This window comes from Sorex fumeus, unplaced genomic scaffold (assembly GCF_029834395.1).
Source record: "Sorex fumeus unplaced genomic scaffold, SorFum_2.1 ptg000129l, whole genome shotgun sequence".
In the NCBI taxonomy this organism is placed as follows: Eukaryota; Metazoa; Chordata; class Mammalia; order Eulipotyphla; family Soricidae; genus Sorex; species Sorex fumeus.
In genome coordinates, this window is record NW_026606186.1 from 14,853,339 (window position 1) to 14,879,448 (window position 26,110).

At 40.4% G+C, this 26,110-nt stretch overlaps 1 protein-coding gene and 1 non-coding gene across 5 annotated transcripts in view; both read left to right on the plus strand.

Annotated features, from left to right (window-relative positions):
- ASTN2 (astrotactin 2) overlaps positions 1-26,110 on the plus strand; it is a 1,072,177-nt gene that overhangs the window by 666,082 nt on the left and 379,985 nt on the right. For all 4 annotated transcript variants that reach the window (XM_056138490.1, XM_056138491.1, XM_056138492.1 and 1 more), the window contains one exon: positions 16,823-17,011. In XM_056138490.1, coding sequence (XP_055994465.1) covers positions 16,823-17,011 — 189 coding nt within the window. The remainder of the gene's footprint in view (positions 1-16,822; positions 17,012-26,110) is intronic.
- On the plus strand, positions 22,487-22,677 carry LOC130045877 (U2 spliceosomal RNA). The gene has a single exon (XR_008795640.1). It is a non-coding gene; the product is annotated as a U2 spliceosomal RNA (small nuclear RNA).

The following is a 26,110-nucleotide window of genomic DNA, read 5'->3' on the forward strand; positions in this document are numbered from 1 at the left end:
TATAGTGAGTCCTATAAACCCATATAAATTTTGATGAACAACACAAAAAAGAAAAGAAAACTCTAGGGTCTCTGAAAACCAACTTCAGTTTCAACACACTTTGAAAATTGCCTATTAAGGATGCAAATGAGAAGTTACCCTCACTTGTTAGAAGAACTCTAAGCAAAACAATGAAAGCCATTAGCAGGTACTTGTGAGAAAGTTGGTTTAGAGAAGTGTCAAGCTATCAAATTAAGCAGAGAAAACAAATCTTCACTCAGTGGAAGCTTCTCAACTTGCCAGAGCTGCGACCTTTCCAAGGATTTTTTTTCTGGGCAGGAGAAGATTTAATAAACCCATTTGCAGCCAGAGTAATAATAGCAGCTAACATTTATGAAAGGTTTTCTTTGTGCCTGACTGTGCTTAGAGCTGAGTACATTAACCCACTTAATTCTCGTAACAACTGGATAATAAGGTGCTTTTATGAGTCCCTTGGACCCAGGCACAGGGTGGCTCAGTAACTTGCCCAAGATCACACAGCTCGTAAGGAGGTTATCAAACAGACATCATAGGGCTCTAGATTCTGTTATGACAGCAGTATATCCCTCCTCCCTTGGTCACTTCTCAACACGTGGTCTTGGACAAGTCACTAAATGTGAAGTTTCTTTTTCACGTTGAGTTGTAACTGATTAAGTGCTTATTACCCAACATGTACCCGGGTCTTTGTGTCACCAGCTTTTGAGGAAAGAAGAAGCACTGCTGAATGTTTAACCAACAAGGATTCAGGAGGTTAGGCTCATCGAGGTGGGTACTTTTGATGGGGTCAGTAAGTAAGACAAATATGGAGAAGAGTTAGTTTGGCAAAGGCTGGTTGGAGGGATTCAGAACAGAATCGCTGATGGAAAGGAAAGAAGAAGAATTTCTGTTGCAAGGCAAGTAGTGACTTCCCACCTCTACACACGGTTCAGCTTCCCATGTTTAAAACTAGCTACTACTCTCCACGGGCCTCATATTTCTCTGCCTCTTAGTTCATGGTAACGGTGGAAACATCTTTGCTTCTGGTTGCCTTTTGAGGTCAAATTCTTCTCTTCTTTATATGCATCTGGAGGAAAAAGTTCTAATATCTGCGCTTGGAATCTAAAAAACAACTTATGAAAAATACTTACTCATTTCTATCACTTACAGCTTTTGAAAAACAATGCGGGAGGGGGTTATTAGTTTCTTTTTGAACGCATTCCAAATGATGATCCTCTACAATTGCAGTTGGAGGCTGTTGTTGCAGCGTCAGCTGTGATTATAATTCTAGCACTGCACTGCACTGCACTGTACTGTCCTCCTGTTGTTCATCGATTTGCTTGAGTGGGCCCAGTAACGTCTTATTGTGAGACTTGTTGTTACTGTGTTTGGCATATCAAATATGTCACGGGCATGAGGGTTAAATAAAATTATACATGGAATAAGACTGGACTACACAAGGATTTAGTGGATGGCAGTAATAATGAGGTTGATTAGTATATATTTTTTTCATTTAATTATTCAATGACTGAATCATATGACTGACTTACTGTTCTGGTAGCTGCAGCACCCAGAGCATCACAGGGGCACAATTAATAACTATTAAATTAAATTCTACCATTCCCATGGCTAAGGAGGATGTCCCTAACTTAGGCTTGCTAACCGCATTATCAGCTTCTGGAATTTTCATTTCCAAAGAGTCTTCTCTGAGCCCCACAGGGTGCAGGAGTAAGACACGTAGTTCCCATGGAGCTGGGTAATATAATAAAAGCCCGGCTTCTCAAATGGATTTTATTTAAATATTGGCTCAATATATATTTAGTCAGAGAGAGAGATGCCCCATATATAGGACTTCCCTCCCCTCCTCTCCAGTTCCCTTCCTGTCCCTTCCCTTTACTCACCTCTCCCCTTCCCCTCCCTTCTTTTTTGCATTTTTTTAATTTGGGGGCACACCTGTTGCTCATGGCTTACTCCCGAATGCATCCAGGTATCTCTCTAGGTGGTGCTCAGGGAGCCATATAGGGTGTCAGCTTCATTCACAGCAAGTGCCTTCAAGGCAAGGGATATCTCTCTGGTCACTTCTTTTGATTTTTCACTTTTCTCATTTCTGCCTACAAGGCCTTCTCCCAAAAGACAGAAGCATTAGCCTCTAGCCTCCACTTCTAGTTTACCCAGTGAACTTTTGACATTTTTTGCAGATTTAACTTTCAGCTTGCTACCCTTGTCAGGTAAATTTCCCTCAACTGAGTAAAGAATCCTTTCTGTGGGGCTACAATACTACAGGAAATGAGGTTGTTGTTTCTTCCTATTCTGTTGACTTACTTGCTTTTCTTTCTGGCCCCTGTCGCACTGTGAACTCCACTGTACAATCTCTCAGGTCCCTGAAACTGTAATCATTGAATAAAGAACTTTATCTCTATGTCTCCTTCAGGGTCAGGGGAATGAGACCCATTGTAATGATTGGTTTTGGCATATTGAATACACAACGGATAGCTTGACAGGCTCTGCCTTGCGGGCAGAATACTCTCGGTAGCTTGCCAGACTCTCCAAGAGGGATAGAGGCTTTTGGGGCAGCCTCTAATCGCCCTAGTAGGTGTTCCCATGGTTCAAACCATATCTGAACCCTATCAAATATGGTGCGGCAATCCTGGCAGATGGGTATTAAGTGTCTTATGATGCTTCGTGTGGCCACGCAGTCTGGAAAGTGTCCTGGAGTGTGGCAGTGGCTGGGTAGTGGAGGTACTGGAGGTAGTGTAGGTATGCCAGTGAGGTATTTATCTGGCGTCCAAAATCAGATGGGCTGGGCATGTAATGAGATTTGGAGATAACCGCTGGACTAGAGCCATTACCGACTGGATTCCACAGGATGTCAAAAGACAGCATGGCCACCCACGTACAAGATGGTCAGACTTCTTCGTCAAGACCCTGAATGATCAGTTTGAAGTTCTTCGTGTTCCTAGAACGAACAGACGCCATTGGGCTATACTAGCACGCAACAGGGACGAATGGAGACGTTACTGTCACCTACTCGAGCAAATCGATGATTAACGGGAAGTCAAGTGATCACGTGATCTCTATGTCGAGATTTAGAACTTCATCTCTATGAGATGCATGGATCCCACTCTGCTTGATGTCCTGCTGAGCATGTGAAGCACTGAGCATAAGTCTTTGCTCGCCTAGGGTAGTGGGGCCACCGAGAGAGGGTGATTGAGCTTTCTTTTTGGTTCTGATTGAAGTTGATAAAACACAAGTACAATATGGCAGAGAGAGGAAGATGAATTTGAGGTGGGTTAAGAGGGTCACTGGGTACTAAACTGAAGCACTAAGAATGAGTCTTACAGGTGAGCGAACATCACCTCCCATAGAGACTTTGGCAGGTTACCTAGCAACAGAGTTGTTTCATTTGTGTATGTTTACAGTAGCTACTGTGCATCCTTCCAAGGGAACTTAATATTATCTATAGAAATCCAGTCTTTAAAAATGGATATGAGGTGATCAGAGGTCAGAGGTGATCAGAGGTGTTTGGAAGGAGGGGTAAAGAAAGGAAGAAATGATTTCTGGAGCCTTTTTCTTACTCAACATGAAATAAATTTAGCTCTGTTTCCTGGCAACCAAAGTAAACAGGAAAACCCAATAAACAAAACATGGTGGAATATATAGTGCCTCTTGCTTGAGAAAAGGAATATTGAGGTATTTGTTTTGTTTGCTTTGCTTTGTTTTGTTCCCTGACATAATCTGCTAAGAGAGAACTTTCCAAGATTCCCATATTTCTTCCATAAGAGACAGACAGCAAAGGAATGAACAGTTCTGGAGTTTCAATATTTTTCAGATCATTTAGACTCAGAGGATATTTCATCCTGTTAGGGGAGGGGATGAAATTAGGATAGGAGTTTCAAGATATCTCTAGCCACTCACTTCTAATTTGAATGCGTTTAATGCATTTAAATGTAATTTAATTGAAAATATAACGAAAATATATTTCAAACTTGGGCTGAGAGAGTACATCTGAAAGGATTTTGAAAGAGTCAAGTTTTTATTGAGGTTTTTAAGAGGCATGGGCCAAATATTGATGTGGGTAAGAAATGAAAAAACCCATAATCTTGTTTACTACTTGCCCCCCAACCCCTCATCCCTATCCTTAAAGTAGTTCTTTATTTGGTCCTTTAGTGGCCTGGATCAGACACAGTGTTTGTGAGTGTTTACCCCCTTTATTATGTGACTTTGAGAAGGGATAAGGCCGTGGAGATCTCTTTAGAGCAGATAGAAAGTGGGATCACATGGGAGAGACTGGAGGCTTTTAGAGGTTATTCTTATCTCTTAGCAGGTTCTTTTCCAGTAATGCAATAATACATAAGCAAGATCACAATTAAAAGATGTTGAACAGAACCTAAGTACCTAGAGCCAAATCCATTGTATGCTTTAAAACAGTGTGGTTGATTTTATTTTAGGTTTTAACCAGAAGTTTTATTATCCCATCTCAGGGCTAGAATTTGTTGCAGCCCAGCATGGACACTTTACCTAACTTCTATAGAGAATCTATGGACAGTTCCCTTTTCAATCTCTTTTAGCAGTCAGGTGATTTCTTTGTCTCTGTTCTTCTGCCACAGTTTGAACCCCATGCTGAAGGGGGGGGATAAGAGGAACAAGATGATAAAAGATTAGGAATATGGTCCAAATGAAAGGAAATTATTGATATAGAATGTCACAAAGGACCTAAGAGACATAACCTGGATGATTTAGACCCTGGATAAACTAGGTAAACAAATAATCTTGATGTCTGATGATTGGACAGAGGAAGATAATCATACTGTCTCCTGTTCTAATGGCCCACATTCTTGGAACAGAATAAAGGAATGTTCACCCACCACCCCATTTGTTAAAAAGATATAAAAGGGAAAGATTTCTACCTTTCTCTGGAGTCCTTCTTCAGGAAACCCTCCCCATAATCTGGGAGTGTCCCTGCATTCTCTTTCCTTCTTTTTCCTTCCCCTCAAGTTTTAAATTAAAAAAACAGTGCATCTCAACCCAGTTTCTACTAGCCTCTCTATTTAATGTCATTTGTATGTGAGTTTAGAAAAGGAGAGAAATACATGTGTTTAATGTCTATAATTAACTAGAATTTGCCTCATTGAAGCATAAGGAGACTCTAATGGTAGAAAACTCTGACCTAGAAAATGGAGATAGTGATTTTGACTTTGCCTGTAACAAGTTGAGGAAAACTGGGGGCAATTCACTCAGGCACTTATTCTGCTATACAATCCAACATTTAGACCAGGTTCTCTGTCTATCCCCAATAACACCTCCCCTCCCCCACCTTCCCCTGCCACTTTACTTCTGATTGAAGGATGAGGATTTGACCTCTAATAGATGCCATAGAACATTTACATTCCAGCTCCTGGTCAAACATTACAGCATGTACTCTCAGCTATTAGGATTGCTTGAAAATGCTTGCAAAAGTTTGGACAAGACATATGCAGAGATGTCATGGAAGGCCAAGAAGTCGATCCACTCATTCCGGTAGACAGTTGCCATCCTTGCTTCTGTTGACCTTCAGTTCCATGAGATACTCAAGATAAAGAGAGGGACTTTCTTGTGCACGGCCTTGACAAGCCCACTGTAATGGTAACACATACTTCACTGGTTTTAGAGTATCTCTTCTACCGACATTTACTATCTCTTAAATTAGAATCCATGTGACTATCAATCATTTGACCAAATTTTACTAACAGTCTTTTTCCCTCCGCCTTCCTTAGTGTTAGGTGAAATCTTAGTGTTTCTTTAAAGTACTAAGGATCTGAGAGTACACATAGTACATAATTGTAGGTACTTTATATAATTTTACAGTGTATTTCCTTTCTTTTCCTCTTTCCCACACCCCTTTCTTCTTTCCTTCCATACTTCCTTCTTCCTTCTTTCTTCTTTCCTTTCTTTCTTCCTAAAGGATACTCTTGAGGGGTCATGGATTTACCTCAAAGGCCTGGAACACATTGCGGAAGTCCCTGTATTGATCAGCAATACTGCTTGTTCTCCAGAGCACTGCCAGAAATATTGCTAGGAGTATCACTCTGAGCAATGTTGAACAACTCCAGATGTGACTTGCTGAACAACTCCAGATGTGACCCCAAATTCCCCCTCCTCTGTTGTTACAAATAAAAAAATTACAAATTTTATTTATATGTAACGTTACAAGGAAATCACAATTTTTTTTCTCATTTCCCCCACTCAAAGAAAAATAGGTTTGATGATATTGACTTCAAGATGTTGGGGCTTTTTGTTTGTTTTGTTGTTTTTGGACCACCCCCAGTAATGCCCAGGGATTTGGTCCAAAACCACTCTCTTTGTGCTCAGAAACTACTTATGGCAGTGCTCAGGGACCATATGAGATGCTGGGAATTGAACCCTGGGTGGCCACATGCAAGGCAAACCCCCTATTCGCTGTACTATCTCTGTATATCTCTGGCCCCTTCAAAATGTCTTTCCTAAAAACTTTCAAGTTTCCTTTAAGTAGAGATCGCACCGAGAACAGTCTTAGTCTTTATTTTGGTCATGTTGGGGCAGTCATTAGAGCCTTTAGGAGAAAGTTCCAAGAATGTTTATTAGTAGGACTATGTTTTGTTTTGTAGCCGCACCCAGCCATGCTCAGAGCTTACTCCTGGCTCTGTGCTCAGATATCACTCCTGCTGGACTCAGGGAGCCATATGGAAAATGGAGAATTGAACCTGGGTTGACTGAGTACAAGGCAAATGCCCTACCCACTATACTAACTATCTCTCTGGCTCCTTGGTTAGTAGGACAGTAACTGAGAAAGTTAGCAATGGGTCACAGAGGGTTCGAGTACTGATGACCCCAGGTGGAATTTCTGATAGATGGGAGGATGAGAAAAGCTGAAAAAGCACCACTCTTGTCTTGCTAGTAAGGTGTCTAGACCCATTCCTAATGTTCATGGTCTTTTTGATATTCAACTTCTACTGTAACTTCTAATCTGTAATTTTTTTATATAATTTTATTTTTAGAATTTAATTCTCTTCTAATTAAAAAAAAGTTGACTCTGGTCTCTGCATTTCAAATAATTCAATTGATTCCATAAACCACTGAGATATGATTGGCTGAGTAACTCCATAAACATGTAAGTACTCTTCCTTGAGAATTTACATAAGTGCCATTTCTCAGCAGGTTTCAGATCCTTCTTTTGAAAAGAAAGCAGAGGGCTGGAGTGGGCACAACAGGTCGGGTGTTTGACTTGCACGGGGCCAACCCGACCAACCCGTGTTTGATCCCCAGCATCCCATATGGTCCCCTGAGCACTTCAAGGAGTAATTCTTGAGTGCAGATCCAGGATTGACCCCTGTGCATCACCAGGTGTAACCCAAAAAGAAAAATATAAAATAAAAAAAAGGAAGAAAGAAAAGAGAAAAGAAAAGAAAGATGGTTGAGGGTCAGGAGATGGCTCAATGAGCTAAGCACATATTTTGTGGCTGAGCCCTAAATTCAATCCCTGGTACCATATGCATAGTTTCCTGAGCACTGTTGGAGTAGCCCTCAACTACTACCAGGTAGGTCCAAAAATTAAAAAAGAAGGAAAATAAAACAGGCAGATCGGAAGAAGTAACTTACATGGAGGTGCAGCGAGAACTAGTTTGGGAGTAAGAAGATTGAAATCACCGTTCTGTCTTTCCAAAGTATCAGTGTGATCTTGGTCACGGAATTTAAAATACCAAGCCTCAGGGTCTTCGGTGGTAATGTTGGAATGAAAGCTCCCAGCTTGTGATGTTGCTGTAAGGATTCAATAAAATATGCTCTTGGCTAAACACATATAAGGTTCCGCAGTGCGACAACCAAACCCTATTTAGTTCTAGAACCTTCTCCAATGTGACGGTTATGTTAAGGGTAACACATTCGTTGCCTTTAGCTAAAATGCCCAGTTTATATCTTTGTACTTATTTTATGTTACTTTTTTCATTTTGGCATATGTATAAATATAGTTTCTTGCAGATCTTGGCTGATTTCCTGTGAGCCTACACTCTAAATTTTCTGTAAAAAAATCTCCCAGACGACAGAATGTTCTAAGGAGCTGTATAATTATGCCATGTGGTACAAAAATAAAATTCAAAAAAAAAAGAAAAAAAGAAGAACAAGAACAAGAAATCAACAACTAAATAGACCTTTGCATAAATCATTCTGTGCCCTGAGGTGGCTTAGGGGAGAAAGATGCTCATATTTCAAAACTTAGAAGTTCATTCGCCTTTTATGAGTCCCCGTATCTCTTCCCTTTTCCTCTCTCAGGGTCTCTGCTAAATACACACAGTCCTTTTCTCTCTCCTGCTTACTTTCCCGTAGAATCACAATCTACCTCCAGGCAAGAGAAATTCACCAGGAGCAGACAGTTATAATATGGCTAAAAGCATATGCCTACAAACATACTCTCACACTCACATAAACACTCTCTAAGTCTGAATCTCAATAGGGAAGTTGTTCACCCTAAGCCTCAGATTTTTGCTCTGGATTTTTATTTATTGCTGTTGCTTGTGTAGGAGTTACCAGGGTTTGAATCCAGGGCCTCACATCTCTGCAACACAAGTGTTCTACTTCCTTTTTTCCCCCTTTTTTGTCTTTTTTGGGCCACTCCCAGCAGTGCTCAGGGCTTAGTCCTGGCTGTGTGCTCAGGATCACTCTTGGTGGTGCTCAAGGGACCATATGGGGGGGTCTCTTCAGACCCAAGTGTTCTACTTCTGAGCAATATATCTAGACCTAAACCTGTCTTTTAATTTGACTTGAAAATGGGAGCAGTAGCTCCTCGGGAGAGTTATATATTACTTTCTTGTTGCTTCTGAAGTAAGTTATCACAAAATTTGTGGCTTAAAAACAACACATATTGAAGCTGGAGAGATAGTACAGTGGGTGGGGGGTTTTCTTACACATGGCTAACCCAGGTTCGATCCCTGGCATCCCATATGGTCCCCCAAGCACTACAGGAATAATTCTGATTGCAGAGCCAGGAATCACACCTGAGCATTGCTGGGTGTGGCCCCCAATTAAAACTAAAAACCCAAATATTTATTATTCTGTAGTTGAAGAGGTCGGAATGCCTAAAATCTAGGTATTAATAGGACTTCAGGGTACATAGAAGTATATGTTTACCTGCCGGTTCTGTCTCAATCTTTCTCTTCTTTGCTTCCAAGTCTCTCCTTAAGTGACTTTGGAACTCATAAAGTTCTTTATGACAATATTCTTTGTGACAATATTGGTCAAGAAAATTTACCCAGATAAGACCATCCAGATAATGTAGACTAATTTAAGTATCTTGAAATTCTTAGCCAAATCTCATTGATGAAATTTCTTTTGCTAGCAAGGTAACATATTCACAGTTTCTGAGAATTAGACTGTCATCATCTTTGTGGGGGAGCATCATTCTATCTACTACAGGTTATAATAAGAAGCAAATCAGACAGAAATAAATTCTACTTGACTGCAGGCTTAAATGCAGTCAAGTAGAATTTTGCATATGAACATGCAAAAATTTTTATACATATGGATAAACTATTTTTAAAATATGTAAAACACATAAGTATCATTTATTTCTAGTGGACAGCATACATGAAGTTTCTAATTATAGTTGAATGATTTTAAAATGTCAAAGAAGGGAAATTTGACTGACATTAAAGAACCTAAACCCAGAGATTTAGTTCTGCAGTACAGCACTTGCCTTGTGTGTGTGAGACCCTGGGTTTGATCCCTGGCACAAACACCACGAAAAGATCAGAGCAAAAAAGAAATCTTAATCTACAGAGATGTCAGCAACTAAACTGTGAGACCCACTAATGAAAAATTTACATTCTTTGGTCTTAATGAACTAATGGATCAAAGAATAATCATAGATAATAATAGAATAGTCACAACCATATTCATCAACAGCATCACAATAGCTGTTGCATACATTCCCTTTTCTCAAGACAGCCCTCTGATACAAATCAACTGTATCCTCATTTAATAGCTTATGACACTGAGATCTAGGGAAGTTAACAGATTTGAACAGAATTGTCTATCTAATAAGTGGTACAGCTGCTGTTAGAACACAGGTTTAGTTAGATCTCGAATCGGAGTCTGACATTATGTGTCTCCCTTAAGTAAGAGTGTATAAAATCTTAATAAAGTCACCAAAGGAGAAATTATACAAGCTCCATTCACAGAAAAAAAATGCAATAAATTATATTAGGTAGTGTCTGCAGTCTGTTCAACAAATGAATCTATCTAGTTGGGAATTATTTTAAAAAATAACCACCTTCAAAATATACTTAGGGAATAAACAACCACCTTCAAAATAATGCTTGGGGGAAAAAAATCAAACTCAAATTAACCACCTCTTTGTAAATGAAAAACAAGGAAACAGGAGACTGCATATCAAACTCATGGGAAGGAACAAAGCAGAGTTGAAAGCTCCACAGCATTTATTAATAAGCCAGAAAGATGGGAAACAAGTGAAACATTCAACTTAAGATGCCAGGGAAAAAATTATGAAGAAAATAGCATAAAGGAATTAATACAAATAAAAGCTAAAATGAATGAAATAGGGAGATCAAAGGAAGCTTCATCAATAAAACACAAAAGCCTTTTCCAAGAAAGGAGCATGAACACAAATAAACATATTAGGAATGAGCTAGGGACATAACCAAAGGAGCACAGAAGATAAACCAGATTTAATGAGAACACTGTGCAAAGCATTATACCGGTAAATTTGAAAGTCTCGATAAAATATATTCTTAGAAAATATAAAGTACCTGTTTGTATCATGATGTGATAGAAAATCTAAATAAACAGATAACATAAGGTAAAAAACAGTGTTAAGTATTCTGCAATTGAAAAGAAGGCACTAAGCCCAGGGGACTTTACTGCGTATCTTATCAGATCCTAGAGGAAAGGATAACCTCTCTATATGTAAAATAATCTAGAGAAGAAAAATAAAGAACTTCTCTAATACTTTCTATAATGTTAGCATAATCCTAGTACCCAAACTGGACAAATATGGACTGGACTCAGTCATCTGGAAAAATATGGTAGGTATATTAGTTCTGATGAGATTCTTGTGTAGTGGGATGAAAATCAATTGACTAGAAACAGCAATTGCTTTCATCAAACTCAGCAATAGCTAACTAGAAAATAGAAGGTTAAAGGCTTTAAAGAAGAAGAGAAGTTTTAAAAAACTAATCTTATTCCCCAGGTGGAAGACTCAAAATAGAAATTATATCTCTAGCACGGCGGTAGGGTGTTTGCCTTGTGTGCAGCCAGCCTGGCTGAGCCAGGTTCAATTCCTCCGCCCCTCTCAGAGAGTCCGGCAAGCTATGGAGAGTATCTCACCCACATGGCAAAGCCTGGGAAGCTACCTGTGACATATTCAATATGCCGAATACAGTAACAACAAGTCTCAAAATGGAGGCATTACTGGGCCCACTCGAGCAAATCGATGAACAACGGGACGACAGTGGACTACCTCTATGAGTACACTTGATTTCAGATATCAAGCATTTAATCCTCACTCTGTGAATTACGAATTGCCTTGCAACCAAGCCAAGGAAGTACAGAAAGGCTAAGGGTTTTTTCAGAGATCACTCAGTGGTTGGATCAAAATTGGAACTTCAGAAATCTGGTTCCAGCATGCAACATGTAAGTAGACTCTAGAATTTAGTGATTCTCACAAATACTGATTATTAAATCCCCACAAAGGTAATGGCCAAAAACCTAAAAGGTCAATGAAAAGTTCCAAAGAATACTTGATAAATGGAGATACAAATTCTATTTTTGGAGGAGACTGCCACCTCTTACTGTGTTGTATTTATGAGCCAGGATATAATAAACTACTCTTCAGTACCCAGGGAAGCCTTCTAAGTCATTCTTCCTTAAATGAGATAACATTCTTTAAATTAAATAATATTCACTTATAACATATTGTAGGTTTTAGTTAATTAGTCCAATAAATCACCTATGTTTTCCATATTATGATGATCACCAAAATTTTGTTTCCAGTCATTATCATACAATGGACTCCCTTTTTGTTTGTTTATGGCTTTGGGGGTCACAGCTGGCGATGCTCAGTAGTTACTCCTGACTTTGCACCCAGGAATTACTTCTGGCAGTGCCATATGGCATGCCAGGGATCGAACTCTAGCCAGCAATATGCAAGACAGATGCCCTACCTACTGTGCTATCACTCAGGGCCCCAACAATGGACTCTTTTTAACCCTATTAATTCTCCCTGTTCCCCTGTATTTTGTTGTATTTCTCTTTTTGTTGTTTATTCATTGTCACACATGAATGAGATCACATGGTATTTGTCTTTCTCTACATGATTATACCTGAGTATAATGCCATTACTTCCCTCCATGCTGTTGCAAATTACAGGATTTCCTCTTTTAAGAGCAGAGTGTTCTTCCATTGTGATTATACATGAACCCTTCTTTATTTGAAGGTTTATGTTTTGTTCAAGTAAGACTGCCGTTCAGTATGCTTGTGGTCTGCAAGCAAAAGAAGAGGACATTTTAGAGAAATGTTTTGACAGTAACTTACATTTCACCAGTAGCTTATGTTATCCAGAAACCCATAACTTGGTTCCTGTAACCCAACTGCAGCTATATTGAATGCATAGCTCTAAGGTGTGTCTGGGAGTACTGGGGGCACAGACATCACCTCAACCACCATCATCCACGGAGCTGACTTTCATACTTATGTCTTAAAAGAAAAAATAATATTGATAACCCCCCCACCCCATTTCATCTAGCCTACAGCTTCAATGCAATGCTTTCCAAAGCCACTGGGAATATACAATTTGAGAAGCTGACGTTAAAATTCATCCAAGGGGGAAAACTGAGCAAGAATTGTAGAGAAATTTTGAAACAGGAAATGAATATGTGTGACAGGGAGGAATCTCACTTTACCATATTTAAACATACTCTATATAAAGCTATAGTTATTAAAGGAGTGTAGAATGATTGCAGGAACATAGAGATAATTAAACAGAAAAAACTCCAAGTATTTATTCATGGTACATGTAGAAATTTGGCAAATGACAAATGGCAGTTCAAATTAGTGAAAAGATATAGCCTTTCAGTAATTGGCTACTCATTTTTTAAAAATAATTAACCTAAAATAATCACTCCCACCATGCACAAAAATAAATGCCATTCATATTAAATAACCAAAGATTTTTTTAAAAAAACTATAAAATATCAGAAGAATATGGCAAAAGATGTTCTGTTATCCTGTGGCTTCTAACAGATCTAAAAAAATTCAGACACAATAAGAGCCAGGATGAAGAAGTTATATGGTGTCGGTATAGAGAAGCTCTAAGATGTCATAAGCAAGATTATGAGGCAGGGAGATTGTACAGCAGGTAAGGCCTTGCATGCAGCCAACCTGGGTTCAATCCAATCCATACAGTTCCCCCTAGCACAACCAGGAGTGATCTCTAAGCATAGAGCCAGGAGTAAGCTCATAGCACAGTGTAGTGTGGCCCAAACACCATCCCCACTCAAAAAATAGCAAAATTAAAAGTACAAGTAAAGACTGGAAGAAAATTTTAGCATACATATATAGTGAAGAAGTAATTAGAACATAAATAAATTATACATAAGCCACTAAGGAAAAGACAAGTAACACAATTAAAAAGTAGAGCACAGGATGGACATTTTTATATACATAAGAAGAAATATAAATGACCATGGCATGAAAAAAAATGTAATGAACCTCACAAGTAATCACAGAAATGCAACTCCAAAACATAGTTATTTCTACCCCTCCCAGACTGACTGTAGTGAGTATGAAAGATGTAGGATAAGGAGCCCTCTCATTCATCAGTGATAAAATTGTAAACTGGCACAGCCATAGACAGCCATTAGTGTTCTATCAGCACTGTAAAATTAATAAAACATTGACCCAGTAATCCCTTTTCTTTGAGTCCACTTTGTAGAAACACATACATGTGCATAGTGATTTATGTAGAAAGATCTCTATTATTGTACCTTTTGTAATAACAAACAACTATAAACAACCAAAATGCCCATCAATAAAGATTAGCTAAAAGCATTCTGGTACATTTATACTGTGCACTGCCAAATATTCATTACATAGATCTACACGAATACTGAGTTGATGAGATTGCCAAGAAACAGAATTATATACAGATGCATATCTCATAAAAATGCCTAGTGTTATCTGTTTATGCATTTACTATGAAAATATATGTAATATGGTAATTATGATGTCATATGTAGTTGCATGTATATGCATATGAATGTATTGAAATACATAGAATCATACATACTACATAATGCATAATAATAACACTGATCACCACTAGTCAAAAGTAAGAATAATAGATGTGGAGTGGTGAATGAAAAGCATTTATTCACTGTGTGTGTATGTGTGTAAGAGAGAGAGTTGGGTATGAGAGGGAACACTATACCAAATAAATCATTTTTCTGTATTCTCTGGAGAACCCAAAGGATAAATTGATGGGAGTAGACTTTCTCAGACATTGCAAACTATAATGCCCAAAAGTGAAGAGAGAGAGAGAGAGAAAGAGAGGGAGAGAGAGAGGTGCCTGCCATAGAGGCAGGTGGAAGGGCGGGAGGAAAACTGAGGACATTGGTGGTGAGAAATGTTTACTTGTGAAGGGGCAGGTGCTGGAACATTGTATAACTGAAACCCAATCATTAACTGTGTATCTCACTGTGATTCAATTAAAACTAAATATTTTTTAAAAGAAGAAAAACAGTATCCACTTTTTACTCTATAGACTTTGATAATGTTGATGAGATTTGAAAAACTTATACATAAGTATTATTCTTATTCAAAGGCATACATAGTTTTGGTGTGTGCATGTGTGTGTGTGTGTGTGTGAGTGAGTGTGTGTGTGTATGTAAAAGGGTTGGGTATGAGAGAGAACATTATGCCAAATAAATCATTTTTTCTGTATTCTCTGGGAAACCCCAGGGATAAAATGATGGAAGTAGACTTTCTCAGACATTTACCATGTATTCTGCACATTCGTATCTACTCAGTCTGTACTGAAACTTTGTTGAAGGAAAGGCACATAGCATTTAACACATACAGAAAGCAGGCTAGTCTTGACCAAGACATTGCACAGGCCTGCCTCCTTCCCAGATGCTTTCCCTGTACTTTGGGCAGAAATGTTTATGTAAGGAAAAGGTAGTGCTTCATTGCAGACCAACAGGTATTAGAAGAAAGTGAAGGCATAGTGACCATTGTCTTTGTCCATAAGACATTCCTGGATTCTTGCTACTCTGCTCTCTCCATTCCAATTTTCAACTTTGCTTCCTGCATTCTGTCAGGTTCTGTGTCTCAAGCGCCAGCTTCTGGTTCCTGCTACCTCACTCCATTTTCTTCTTGAACCAACTCACAGGGATGCTCCCTTCTCTTGTGGGACTTCCTTGGTCTCTTTGCAGTTAGATTCAACATAGCTTTGCTCCACATCATGGAGCAAAGACAAATAACAGACTGCCTGCTTTCTGCTGCCTCCAGAAAGCACAGCCTACCCAACATCTATGTTTCTATCATGTAAACAGAAACAACTGGATTGGAGAAGACTTAAAAAAGAGGCCTTTGTGGCTCAACAAACCAGAATTGGAATGCCAGTTTTGCCACTTAGTCACATGCTTTACTTCTTGGCTTCTCCATTCTCTTCTGCATAAAACATCAGTGATTATTTCATGTGGCCAGTAAATGCTCAATAATAGAACCACCACCATCACCACAGTTGCACCCACACTATAATAACTTGGTTGATTTCCTAACCTAACCAACTTAGAAACTGCAGTTCGTGACTTTCTGTATGCAGTGCTTTACAGCATCCTGGAATAGCCTTGTAACTTAGGGTAGGATTGGGGTGCATCTACCCCATTTCACAAATGAGGAAGCTGAAGATCAAAGAGCTTATATTATTTGCCCAAGTCACATAGACCAACAGGAGGAAAGGTGACTTTTATACAGTTCTCTCTGATTGTGCAGCCTGTTCATCTGTGTTATATGTCCTTGAAGTAACTTGTGTTACCCTGTCCTCAAAGCCTAGCATAGGATCATGGACAGAGAGAGCCTCAAAGAATTCTAGTTTCTAGGTTGACTTTTCAGGGTTGATAACCTGTTTCCTCTTTTGTCCCCGTGATTCTTCCCACTACAGACATCTTTCAATTGCAAATATTGTTCCATTCCCCATCCTGGTGTCTGATTGATCCATAGAGGGAACCTTCCCCAAACTCAATGTTAAGTCAAGGTCTCTTCTGCTCTCAGGAGTGGCTAGTAAGAGGCCAGCAGGCACTGTGAGCATGGTTAATTGAGCTGAATTTGTGGCTGTTCTCTGTGTGCTGTCCATGGTCCTGGTAGGATCACATCTGAGCCACGAAGGCAATAAAAACCTGGCTCCTGTTGCAGTCTTCGACCTTGGTCGACAGATACATTGGGAATAGATTCCAGGTTGAGAAGCTACTTGGTAATTCCTTGTGAATTGGTCTGTCATGTTTTTTAAAGTCTCCGTGTTCGTGGAAAAACAGTTTTTAAATTTGCTTTGTATAAGGATGTACACCCTGCTTTCCCCCTGACTCCCCTAAAATGTCACAAATGACTTACCTTGGATTTACCAATTTGCAGGATTAATGTGCTTCTCTCTAGACACCTGTGCCCTACTTAGATTCCAGCCAGAAAAGCAGTCTCCGTTTCAAAATTCTGACCCGTTTTGTGGGTCTCAGAGTCCTTGGTTTTAGGTCACCACCAATGGGGGTGTCTTGCCTATAGAGCTAACTCTTTGTTCTGTTTTATCCTGCAGTTGCGTGGAAGAGTACAAACTGGCTCCTGATGGAAAATCCTGCCTAATGCTCTCAGATGTCTGCGAGGGCCCCAAGTGCCTCAAATCCGACTCCAAATTCAATGACACACTTTTTGGAGAGATGCTGCATGGTTACAATAATCGGACCCAGCATGTGAATCAAGGCCAGGTTTTCCAGATGACCTTCAGGTATGTACTAGATAGTTAAAATTATCTGCTTAAGCATTGATACATAATTTGGATACCATGAACTAGAAACTGGCATACAATGACAGCATCTCTCCAAGCCCAGGGATTCTCCTCCATGAAGTGTTAGAAGGATGCAAATTCCATCCTATGAGTTTCAGTTCCCGCTGATGTAGCTTTTATGTACCCTGCCCCTCCTAAATTTTCTAAGTTTATCCCCATACTTTAAATTCAATCTTAAATCATCCTGTAAGTACAGTTAATGGAATTTTTAATTTTTTAAATTAATCTCTCAGTGTATTAAAATAAGTGTCCTGTGTAGGCTATTCAGGCAGTACAAAAATAAAGACATTTAATGAAGTAGAAAATAAAATTCCCATCATCCAGAAATACACAGAATTAACATTTTCTTGAACATTCTTTAAAATCTTACTTCCCTCTGCCTCAATAACACACTCACAAGTGCGCGCACACACACACACACACACACACACACACACACATACATACACATATACCCCACATTTCTGCAAAACTGTATAAAGGTCTCTTTTTTGCTCTATAATATGTCATGAGCCTCTTTCCGTGTGAATTAATTCAGAGAAGTACATAAAGAAGTGAAAGATGAGACTGATTTCTTATGAAAATACACAAAACAGGAACTGTGGTAGTCAAGACCTATGTAGATTAGGCATATATCCTATTTGCCTATCTTCCTGGAGAATTGAAGCAATGGGGGCTACTCTCTCTGGAGAAGAGAGGTTTTGGTCACATTAATAATGCCTCAAAATCTGAAGAACTATGAAAAGGTCAGTGAGAACAATTGTTCCATGTATAAGAAATTATTCTCTTAAAAATTATATCTTTTTAGGGAAGCTACCAAGAGTATCTCGCCCCCACAGCAGAGCCTGGCAAGCTACCCGTGATGTATTTGATATGCCAAACACAGTAACAATAAAGTCTCCAATGGAGATGTTACTGGGCCCGCTCGAGCAAATCGATGAACAACGGGAGGACAGTGACAGTGACAGACAGTTTTATGTGAATGTGTTGGAAGAGGTTATCATAAAGCAGAGATTTCTTCCTATTTGACGTCATGTCAACATTAGTTAGACCCTCAGACACATCACTGATAAGCGTCCTCCTCCTTCTCATCCTGTCATCTAATTAACAGATTGATGCTCGCCATAGATGGCTGCTGATTTTTAAGAACTACTCTATGTCAAGCTCTTGACTGACTTTGAAAATAATGTATCATTATAAGTAATAACATACTTTAAATTTTATTAATTATAATATAAATATTGTTAATAATAATATCAGCAACTAAAAATTCAGCAGACTCTGAGGGTCATATAAGTACTTAGCACCCATGACTTTATATAAAACTCATAATGAATCTCCGAAACATGGGTGATTATCAGACCCTTTAGAAATGAAAATGTTAAGTGACTTTCCAAAGACCCCTTTCTAGGAAATGTCAGAGCCAGGATAATGACATTTTAACTATATTACTAAGCTCTTCCAGGCACCAAGGCCTCCACTGCACAATGTAAAAGTCCACAGAAAGAGGAAATGTGGTTTTTGTGATCTAGGGAAGTGGGGGAGGCGGTTCTGATATACATGACCAGCTCCAAACCCTTCTTTTCCAATTCCACAAAACCCCCTCAACCTAGGCACAACATTGGACCCCAATTCAATGGCTCAGTCCTACAGGAGGGGCCCCTGCACACTTAGATATTACTTGGAAGCAAAGTTTATCATCTGCGCTCCTCACCACCTGGCTACGTAGTGGACATTTTTAAGACCCACATCTTGAAATAGATTTATTTACTAGAATGTGAGACAATTTATTCATTGTCTCAGAACTCAGAGAAGCATTTTACTTTCTAGTTTTCTGGTTTGTTATAAAAGAATATAACAAGATACAGACAGATGGAAAATATACAGAGGGAATGGTATGAAGAAGGGGCATAAATTTCCATGGTAGACCACTGTCCCCAAATCTCTGCTAACTGTGAAGCTCTTTGACCTCAGTCCTTTGGGGGTTTTAATGAACTCCATTACATCAGCATGACTTATTTAAATCATTGGTCATTGATTCAACCTCTGAGCATCTCTCTCCTTCCTGGACATGGAGTTGGACGCTAAAAATTCCAATCTCTAGTTACCTAGATATTTTCCTGGCATCCAGCCCCCTTTTTAGTTACTTAACCAGGTCGCCCCCTTGAAATAGCAAAATACCTTAAATAGTACTCTCATCACAGAGGATATCCCAAGAAATTTTAGCTGTATCAGAAAGGTAGACTAAGACCTTGAGTCAGGAGAGATAGTACAGCTGGTAAGCACTTGTCTTGCATGCAGTTGACCCGGGATTGATCCCTAAGCACTGCCAGAAGTGATCTGCAATCCCTGAGCACAGAGCCAGGAGTAAGCCCAGAACACATTGTTAGGTGTAGCCCCAAAACAAATAACCTTAGGGACTTCTTACTATAAGCACAACATCACACCATTTCTCTTTGGAGTCATATGTTCTTTGATCACCTGCTGTGTTCTAGATTCCATCCTATGTTCTAGGTTTCACAGAGATAGAATGGAAGGCATGATAAAAATGCTTCAAGACCCTTTGACTTAAATCTTTTGTGATAATATATATTTCATTAGTCTGTGGTAGGTACCATGAAGTGAAAATACAAGGTTAAAGAGAAATAATTAGACATTGGAGGGATTGCATAGCCAGTAAGATGCTTGCTTGCCATGCACATACCTGACCTGGGATAGATCCCCAGCAGCACATATGGTTCCCAAAGCCCTGTCAGGAGTGATCCCTGAGCATAGAGCCAGGAATAAACCCTGAGAACACTGTAAGTGCTCCCCACAAAGGAACGCAGTTAACCTGGACTCTGATTCAGTTGGATTTATTGAGCAGATTACTGGGGATGCATCTTTAAGACAAGAAAACAATTCTTAGACTTGGGAATCAACTTGTCTGCTTTTCAAATGAAATGTTACTTAACTAATTCCTGGAATATGAGTGGGAGTTGGTATTTAAAAATGTTTAAAATGGAAACAGATGTTGTAGTTTGGTGACTTCAAAGTTGAAATCTGGTGGGATTGAAGCCGACCATTGGGACGAATAGGAGGAAGTGGGTTGACAGCAGTAAGTGGTAGAAGCTCTGGTGGGCTTTGCTGGCTATTGCAAAAGGGAAATTTTTTATATAGCTAAAGAAGGACATAGAGTGATTTCATTGCATTTTCCACCTCGATTGCATGGGAAATGGATTTCCATAAGGGTAGCATGGGGAAGAGTTAAATGAAAGGGATTAGTTAGGTATCTAAGTGGAAGCCTCAAGAGAGTATTAGTAGTTTTAACCAGTATGCTGGAAACATAATGGAAAGAAAAGAGGACTTGGGGATGGAGTTTTGAGGTATCATTTATAAGATTCAGGGATATGTTACAGTCAAAGAGTAAGATAAAAGGAGAATTCAAGGATAAGATAAATAACTAGAAGTGCCACAGCTCTTTAGCAGCAAAGTTGAGTCCTATAATTCCCAGTAAAAATTCTTTCTCTGACTCATATTCTAAATCAGACTGAATCCTACTTTGTTGGAAAATAAAACTGTGGATGAAATTTAAGGACATTCTGGATGAGCTACTCCCTAGCAAGATTGTACATGCTGATTTTCTGTCGTGTTAATAGTTTATAAAACTCTGTCTCAAGCAAGCATCAATAATGAACGACTAAAGCTCCATAAAATCCAGGAGAAAGAAGGAAAATTGGCTCTTCCTTTTGAAAAAAGAAATTACAATCTTGCAAGATGACACACATAATTGAAAAACCATTTATGAAAATTTAATTTAGTGGTCTTCCAAGGAATACCAATGGTTTCCAAAGAGTTCTCATGTGACTCCCTCTGGAAGTAATTAGAAGGGATCATTACAGGTCTCCCTGAGATCTTGACTTGTGAACTGGACATTGAAATGTGAGCAAAGAACTATGTACCTCTTAAGATGGATAAAATCTAAGAGGGCATGTTCCTAGCTATTTCCTGAGCATCTCGGAACATGCTGGCAAAGTCCAGCTATGTGGAGAAGCAGGAAGGGGTGGAGGATTAGGAAAATAGATTTCCTTATAGGGTCTGCTCCATATCCATGCTCTTCTGTGACAAGCAACATCCTGTTACCTCATCTTGATGAAGGGGTGTTTCAGTAATTGTCAATGAAGCTGACAATCACATTGCTCCCATGTTCTAGATTGCTTGATTTTACACCACACGTTGAAATTGGCTTGAATGCAATACATGAGTGAATGTATGAGTTCTTTTTGGCTTCTGTGAAAATGAACTTAATCCCAAAGAGGAGTTCAAACTGGGGAGTGAGATGCTAGATTCTGAAAGGGCTTTTTAGAATCCCAGGATCCCACTTATATGTGGGGGAAGAACATACATAGCTGAGGGCACAAGAAAAGTCACTGCAGAGCTCACCATGACCACAGATCTTCTGATTGCCTTTTGGGCTTACCTTCCTACCACCAAGTCTAGAAGATAGAATGGGCCATTCAAGACCACCAGGTCATAAGGTCATCAGACCTATCAGAAATTCTCATGCTGTACTAAGCACTTGTATTTGATGGTCCACCCCTCCTTCTTAGATGGTCTCTGAATAACTGGGGTGTCAATGCCATAGTGTGCCCATGGAGAGTGCTTCATCTGATGCTTGGACATGAAGTCACCAACTCCCTGATTCCAAGAATGATCTTTGACTCCCTTGAATAGAAAAGTTAATGATTACAGAATCAATTCATCCTTATACTGTACATCCTATATCTTATAGATGGTATTATGCAATCAAAGAAGCTAGAAAAAAGAAAAATATGGGCCTTCACCTTACCTATTAAGAATTAAAAAAATACGTATTACACTAGAACAATGATAGCTGGAAAGATCACTCTGGATAAGAACAGTGCTGAAAGGAGATAGAGGAACATATTTGCTAACATTTCAGTTTCTGTCCTGCAACCCATAATGCCCAAAAGGGAATAGTGAAAGTGTGAGAGAGTGATTCAGAGAGAGAGAGACAGAGAAGACGACTGTCTACTATAGAGTCATGTTGGGGTGGCAGGTGGTGGAGGGAAACTGGGAATATTGGTGGTGGGAAATGTACAGTGGTGAAGGGACAGGTGTTGGGACATTGTAAGACTGAAAACCAATCATGGAAAACTGTGTAACTATATATCTCACAGTGATTTAGTTAAATATATATATATATATATATATATATATATATATCACCTTACTAGGTAAAGGTAAAGGTAAATGCCCTCCCGTTGATCGTCGATTTTGCTCGAGCGGGCCCAGTAACGTCTCCATTGGAGACTTTGTTGTTACTGTGTTTGGCATATCGAATACTCTCGGTAGCTATTAATATTTATATTTAACTAAATCAATTTATATATATAAATTAAAACTGATCAACCAATTGCTTTGTGGCCTTTTGACTAAGATCAAGTTTAGTATCTGTTTTTATGATTTTAATATCTTACCTGTTCTTTATTGGAGGACAACATGTTAAATTAATTTTTGGAGCAGGGTATTGGAATTGGGGCTTGCTCCGTCCACTCCATGAATCAACCTGGTATTACAGTATCTCCAGGAATGGTGCCAAAAAAATTAAAAGAATCAATAAGGAAAATTCCATCAACTACCAACTAACTATATTTTTAATTGAAAAGAAAAAAATATGAGTGAGTTGACTCTATAGTAGACAGTCATTTTCTCTGTCTCTCTCAGTCATTCTCTCACACTTTCACGTTTTCCTTTTAGCCATTATGGTTTGCAAGACAGATACTGACCCACAGGCTTCCAGGTGTTGTTCCAGGTTCACTGGGTAGTGAGCAAACCACGTCCATTGCTAATGAAACTTCAGGACCTCCCAGATGACTATCTCCCATTTCACATACACTCTCCACCTACCCTGCAGTTAAACTCTTTCCTCTGACCAGCTCCTTTGCCAGAGCCACATGTTGAAACACACACACACACACACACACACACACACACACACACACACACACACACACACACTCATGCGCATGTGCACTAAAAAATTCAACTATTGAGGCTGGAATGAATGATGGTTCAGCGGGTAGGACTTTGCCTTGTGCTCAGCCAACCTGGGTTCAATCCCCAGCCCAGCAGCCCATATGGTCCTCTGAGCCCACCAGGAGAGATCCTTGAGCATAGAGCAAGGAGTAAGTCCTGAGCACCACTCAGTGTGGCCCCAAAACAAATAAATGTTTTAAAAAGGAAAGTCAGTGTCCTTTCCACCCCAAGAAGGTGGGCGGTTTCCGAGGAGCAGAGGTGTGTCTTTCCGGCATCCTTTCCAGAGCCCCAGACAAGGAGTGGCTGCCGCGCTTCTGTCCCCCGAGTTCCAGGAGACTGGGCTGTGCTTGTTTCAGCTTCGAAAGCTGTTGGCACATCTCGCCACCTCCGCCTTTCTTCCCTCCCTCCTCTAAGTGATCGCGGGGCCAACTCTCCAGAGTGGCCAGGAGGCGCCACCCCAGCCGTCCGGCCATATGCCTCATTTCCTGACAGCAGCCTGGCCTGGGAATTCAAACTCTTGCCAGCTCCAGCGCCTCCCGGGTGACAGCTACACGGCTGCTCGGCTCCCCACGCCTGACAGAAGACAGGCCTCAGCACTCACTGCCACTCTGGCTATCCCTAGAGCAGCCTGGGTTTCCACTTTACAACAGGCATGACCTTTAAGTTCTCCAGACTGGATCCACATTGAAAGAGTAGACTAGTTCAGCCTCACCCTTTGCTGTATACATGGAGATACTGAGGCTGTTGAAGGCTCCAGTGTGATTTGGGTCTCCTCTGAAAAAGGATTGTTGTGACTCCCATCCAGTACTCTCTCAGCCTCTGGTCCTCTCCCTTCCCCTCCTCTCTTCTTCCCTCTCCTCCACTCCCCTCCCTCTCCTCTTCCCTTCCCTCTTCTCTCCTCCCCTCCCCTTCTCATCCTTCCCCTCCTCTCTGAGCCCCTTTCCTTTTCTTCCCTTTCCTTCTCTTTTCCTCTATTCTGGGGGCAGCAGGGGTGGTGGTGTTGCTCAGGAGTTACTCCTCATCTGTGCTCAGGAATGACTTCTGTTAAGCTCAGGGGACCATATAGGCTGCCAGAGATCAAACCCAGGTCGGCCATGTGCAAGGCAAATGCCCTAACTACTGTACTATCTCTCTGGTTCTCTTCTAAGGGACACGTGCTACTTCTGGGTATCTCACAGTAGGTTGTGTGAGAGGAACCACTGTCCTATCTTTGCTTTAGGCAGACTGAGAGGGGATTGGAGACTGGAGGAAAGTGCCGGATTCCTAATTAAGCAGCTTGGGCAGAACCCCCTGTGCATGATTCTACAGCAACTTGGCTTCCTCCCTGGGCCCCACCTCAGGTTCCGTGTGTGGGCTGCAGCCTGTGTTAGTGCAGACGGACTTGTAGATATGTTGGTCAGGGCCCTGCCTGGTCAGGGCATGGTCTGCCACATGGAAGATGAAGACGGCAGGGACAGAGCATGAGGAAGAGACAGCCAGCGAGACAAGGCTGAGATGTGCAGTGAGAGATGAAGACAGAAGAGATATGGCCTGAGAGTCAGAGAGGCAGAGGGAGGGATTAAAATTGAGAGAACAGAGAGTTAAAGAATTGTAGATCAGGGGCTGGAGTGATAGTACAGCAGGTAGGGCATTTGCTTTGCATGCAGCCAACCCGGGTTCGATTCCCAGCATCCCATATGGTCCCCCAAGCACTGCCAGGAGTAATTTCTGAGTGCAAAGCCAGGAGTAACCCCTCTGCGTTGCAGGGTGTGACCCAAAAAGAAAAAAATGAATTGTAGAGCAGCAATGAGGTGAAAGTGATCAGTAGAGGTTGAAAGGTAGGGAAGGAACAAAAGAGGAGGGAGAGACCCATCTTGATGGAGAAAGAAGACCCAGCATTCCTGCAAAAGTCACAGGAGAATTGATTGCTGAGAGGAAAGGATAGTGATTTGAAGTCTGGAGAGAGCTTTGGGTGAGAACTGGAGTTCACATGGACCTGAATAGACATGGGGCTTGAGAACACACCAAGTTTTGTGTAAGCAAGAAGTCAAAGATCACCTTTCCAGACTGCCCCTAGTCCCTTCTGTGATGTTAAACTTTGCTTCTCTGTTTCCTCTCCCTATGGACTGTGCTGATCTTAATCCCCCTTCAAGGTGGTTCTGAGTATCCAGTCCCTTTGCTCATGAGTCACCAGAGACAAACTCCTCAGCAGTGGGTGGTCTTGGACATTCTTAACTTGTCTTTTATCTTCCTCTCCTATCCCCATCCATCCCTTGTCATTACTTTAAGATCAATGTGCCTTGTAGATTGTAGGGATTTAAATCAGAATCAGTCAAGAACTATGACTTGACTTGAGAATAGAGTGTGGGAAGTCACAGCCAAGAAAAGTTGCTTGGAAGGAGGTCTGAGCAAAGTAGGAATGAAAGTGGTAGGTTTTGCAGATACCTCATCAAAAAAAAAAAAAGGATGAATCTGCCAGCAGCAGACATTTGATTTGATTATAGGCCTTCATGAATGACCTACAAAGTGTGAGGAGCTCAGGAGAGATTTACCAGAGAGGCGCTTTTCAATCTGGTCTGCTTATCAGCTGTGCAGATTGCAACACCAAGGAGGATGGTTTGGGGCAAGATGTGGGATTTCAGGATGAGGCACCACCCACCCACACCAACAGAAATGAATAGGCTGTCCAAGGAGCTGGCTTTCCTCGGTGATACCCATTTGCTGAATCACATCTTAGTGGCCTAGAAGCTGTGGTTTTCCTAGTTCCTCCCTGGAGCTGATTCACTGTGTGTACACTTCTGGATCATTCTTTTCCTTTTCCTTTCCTTTTATTCTTTGCCTCGTCATTTCCCTCTTTTTGTCCCTTTAATAATGTACATATATTTTTATATGATAGACTCTCTATCATGTATTTTATATATTGAGGAATGGGTAGGTGTGGGGTTGGGCCACACCTAAAATACTCCAGGCTACTCCTAGGGGTGTGTTGGGTACTATATGTGGTATCAAGGGATCTAAGCC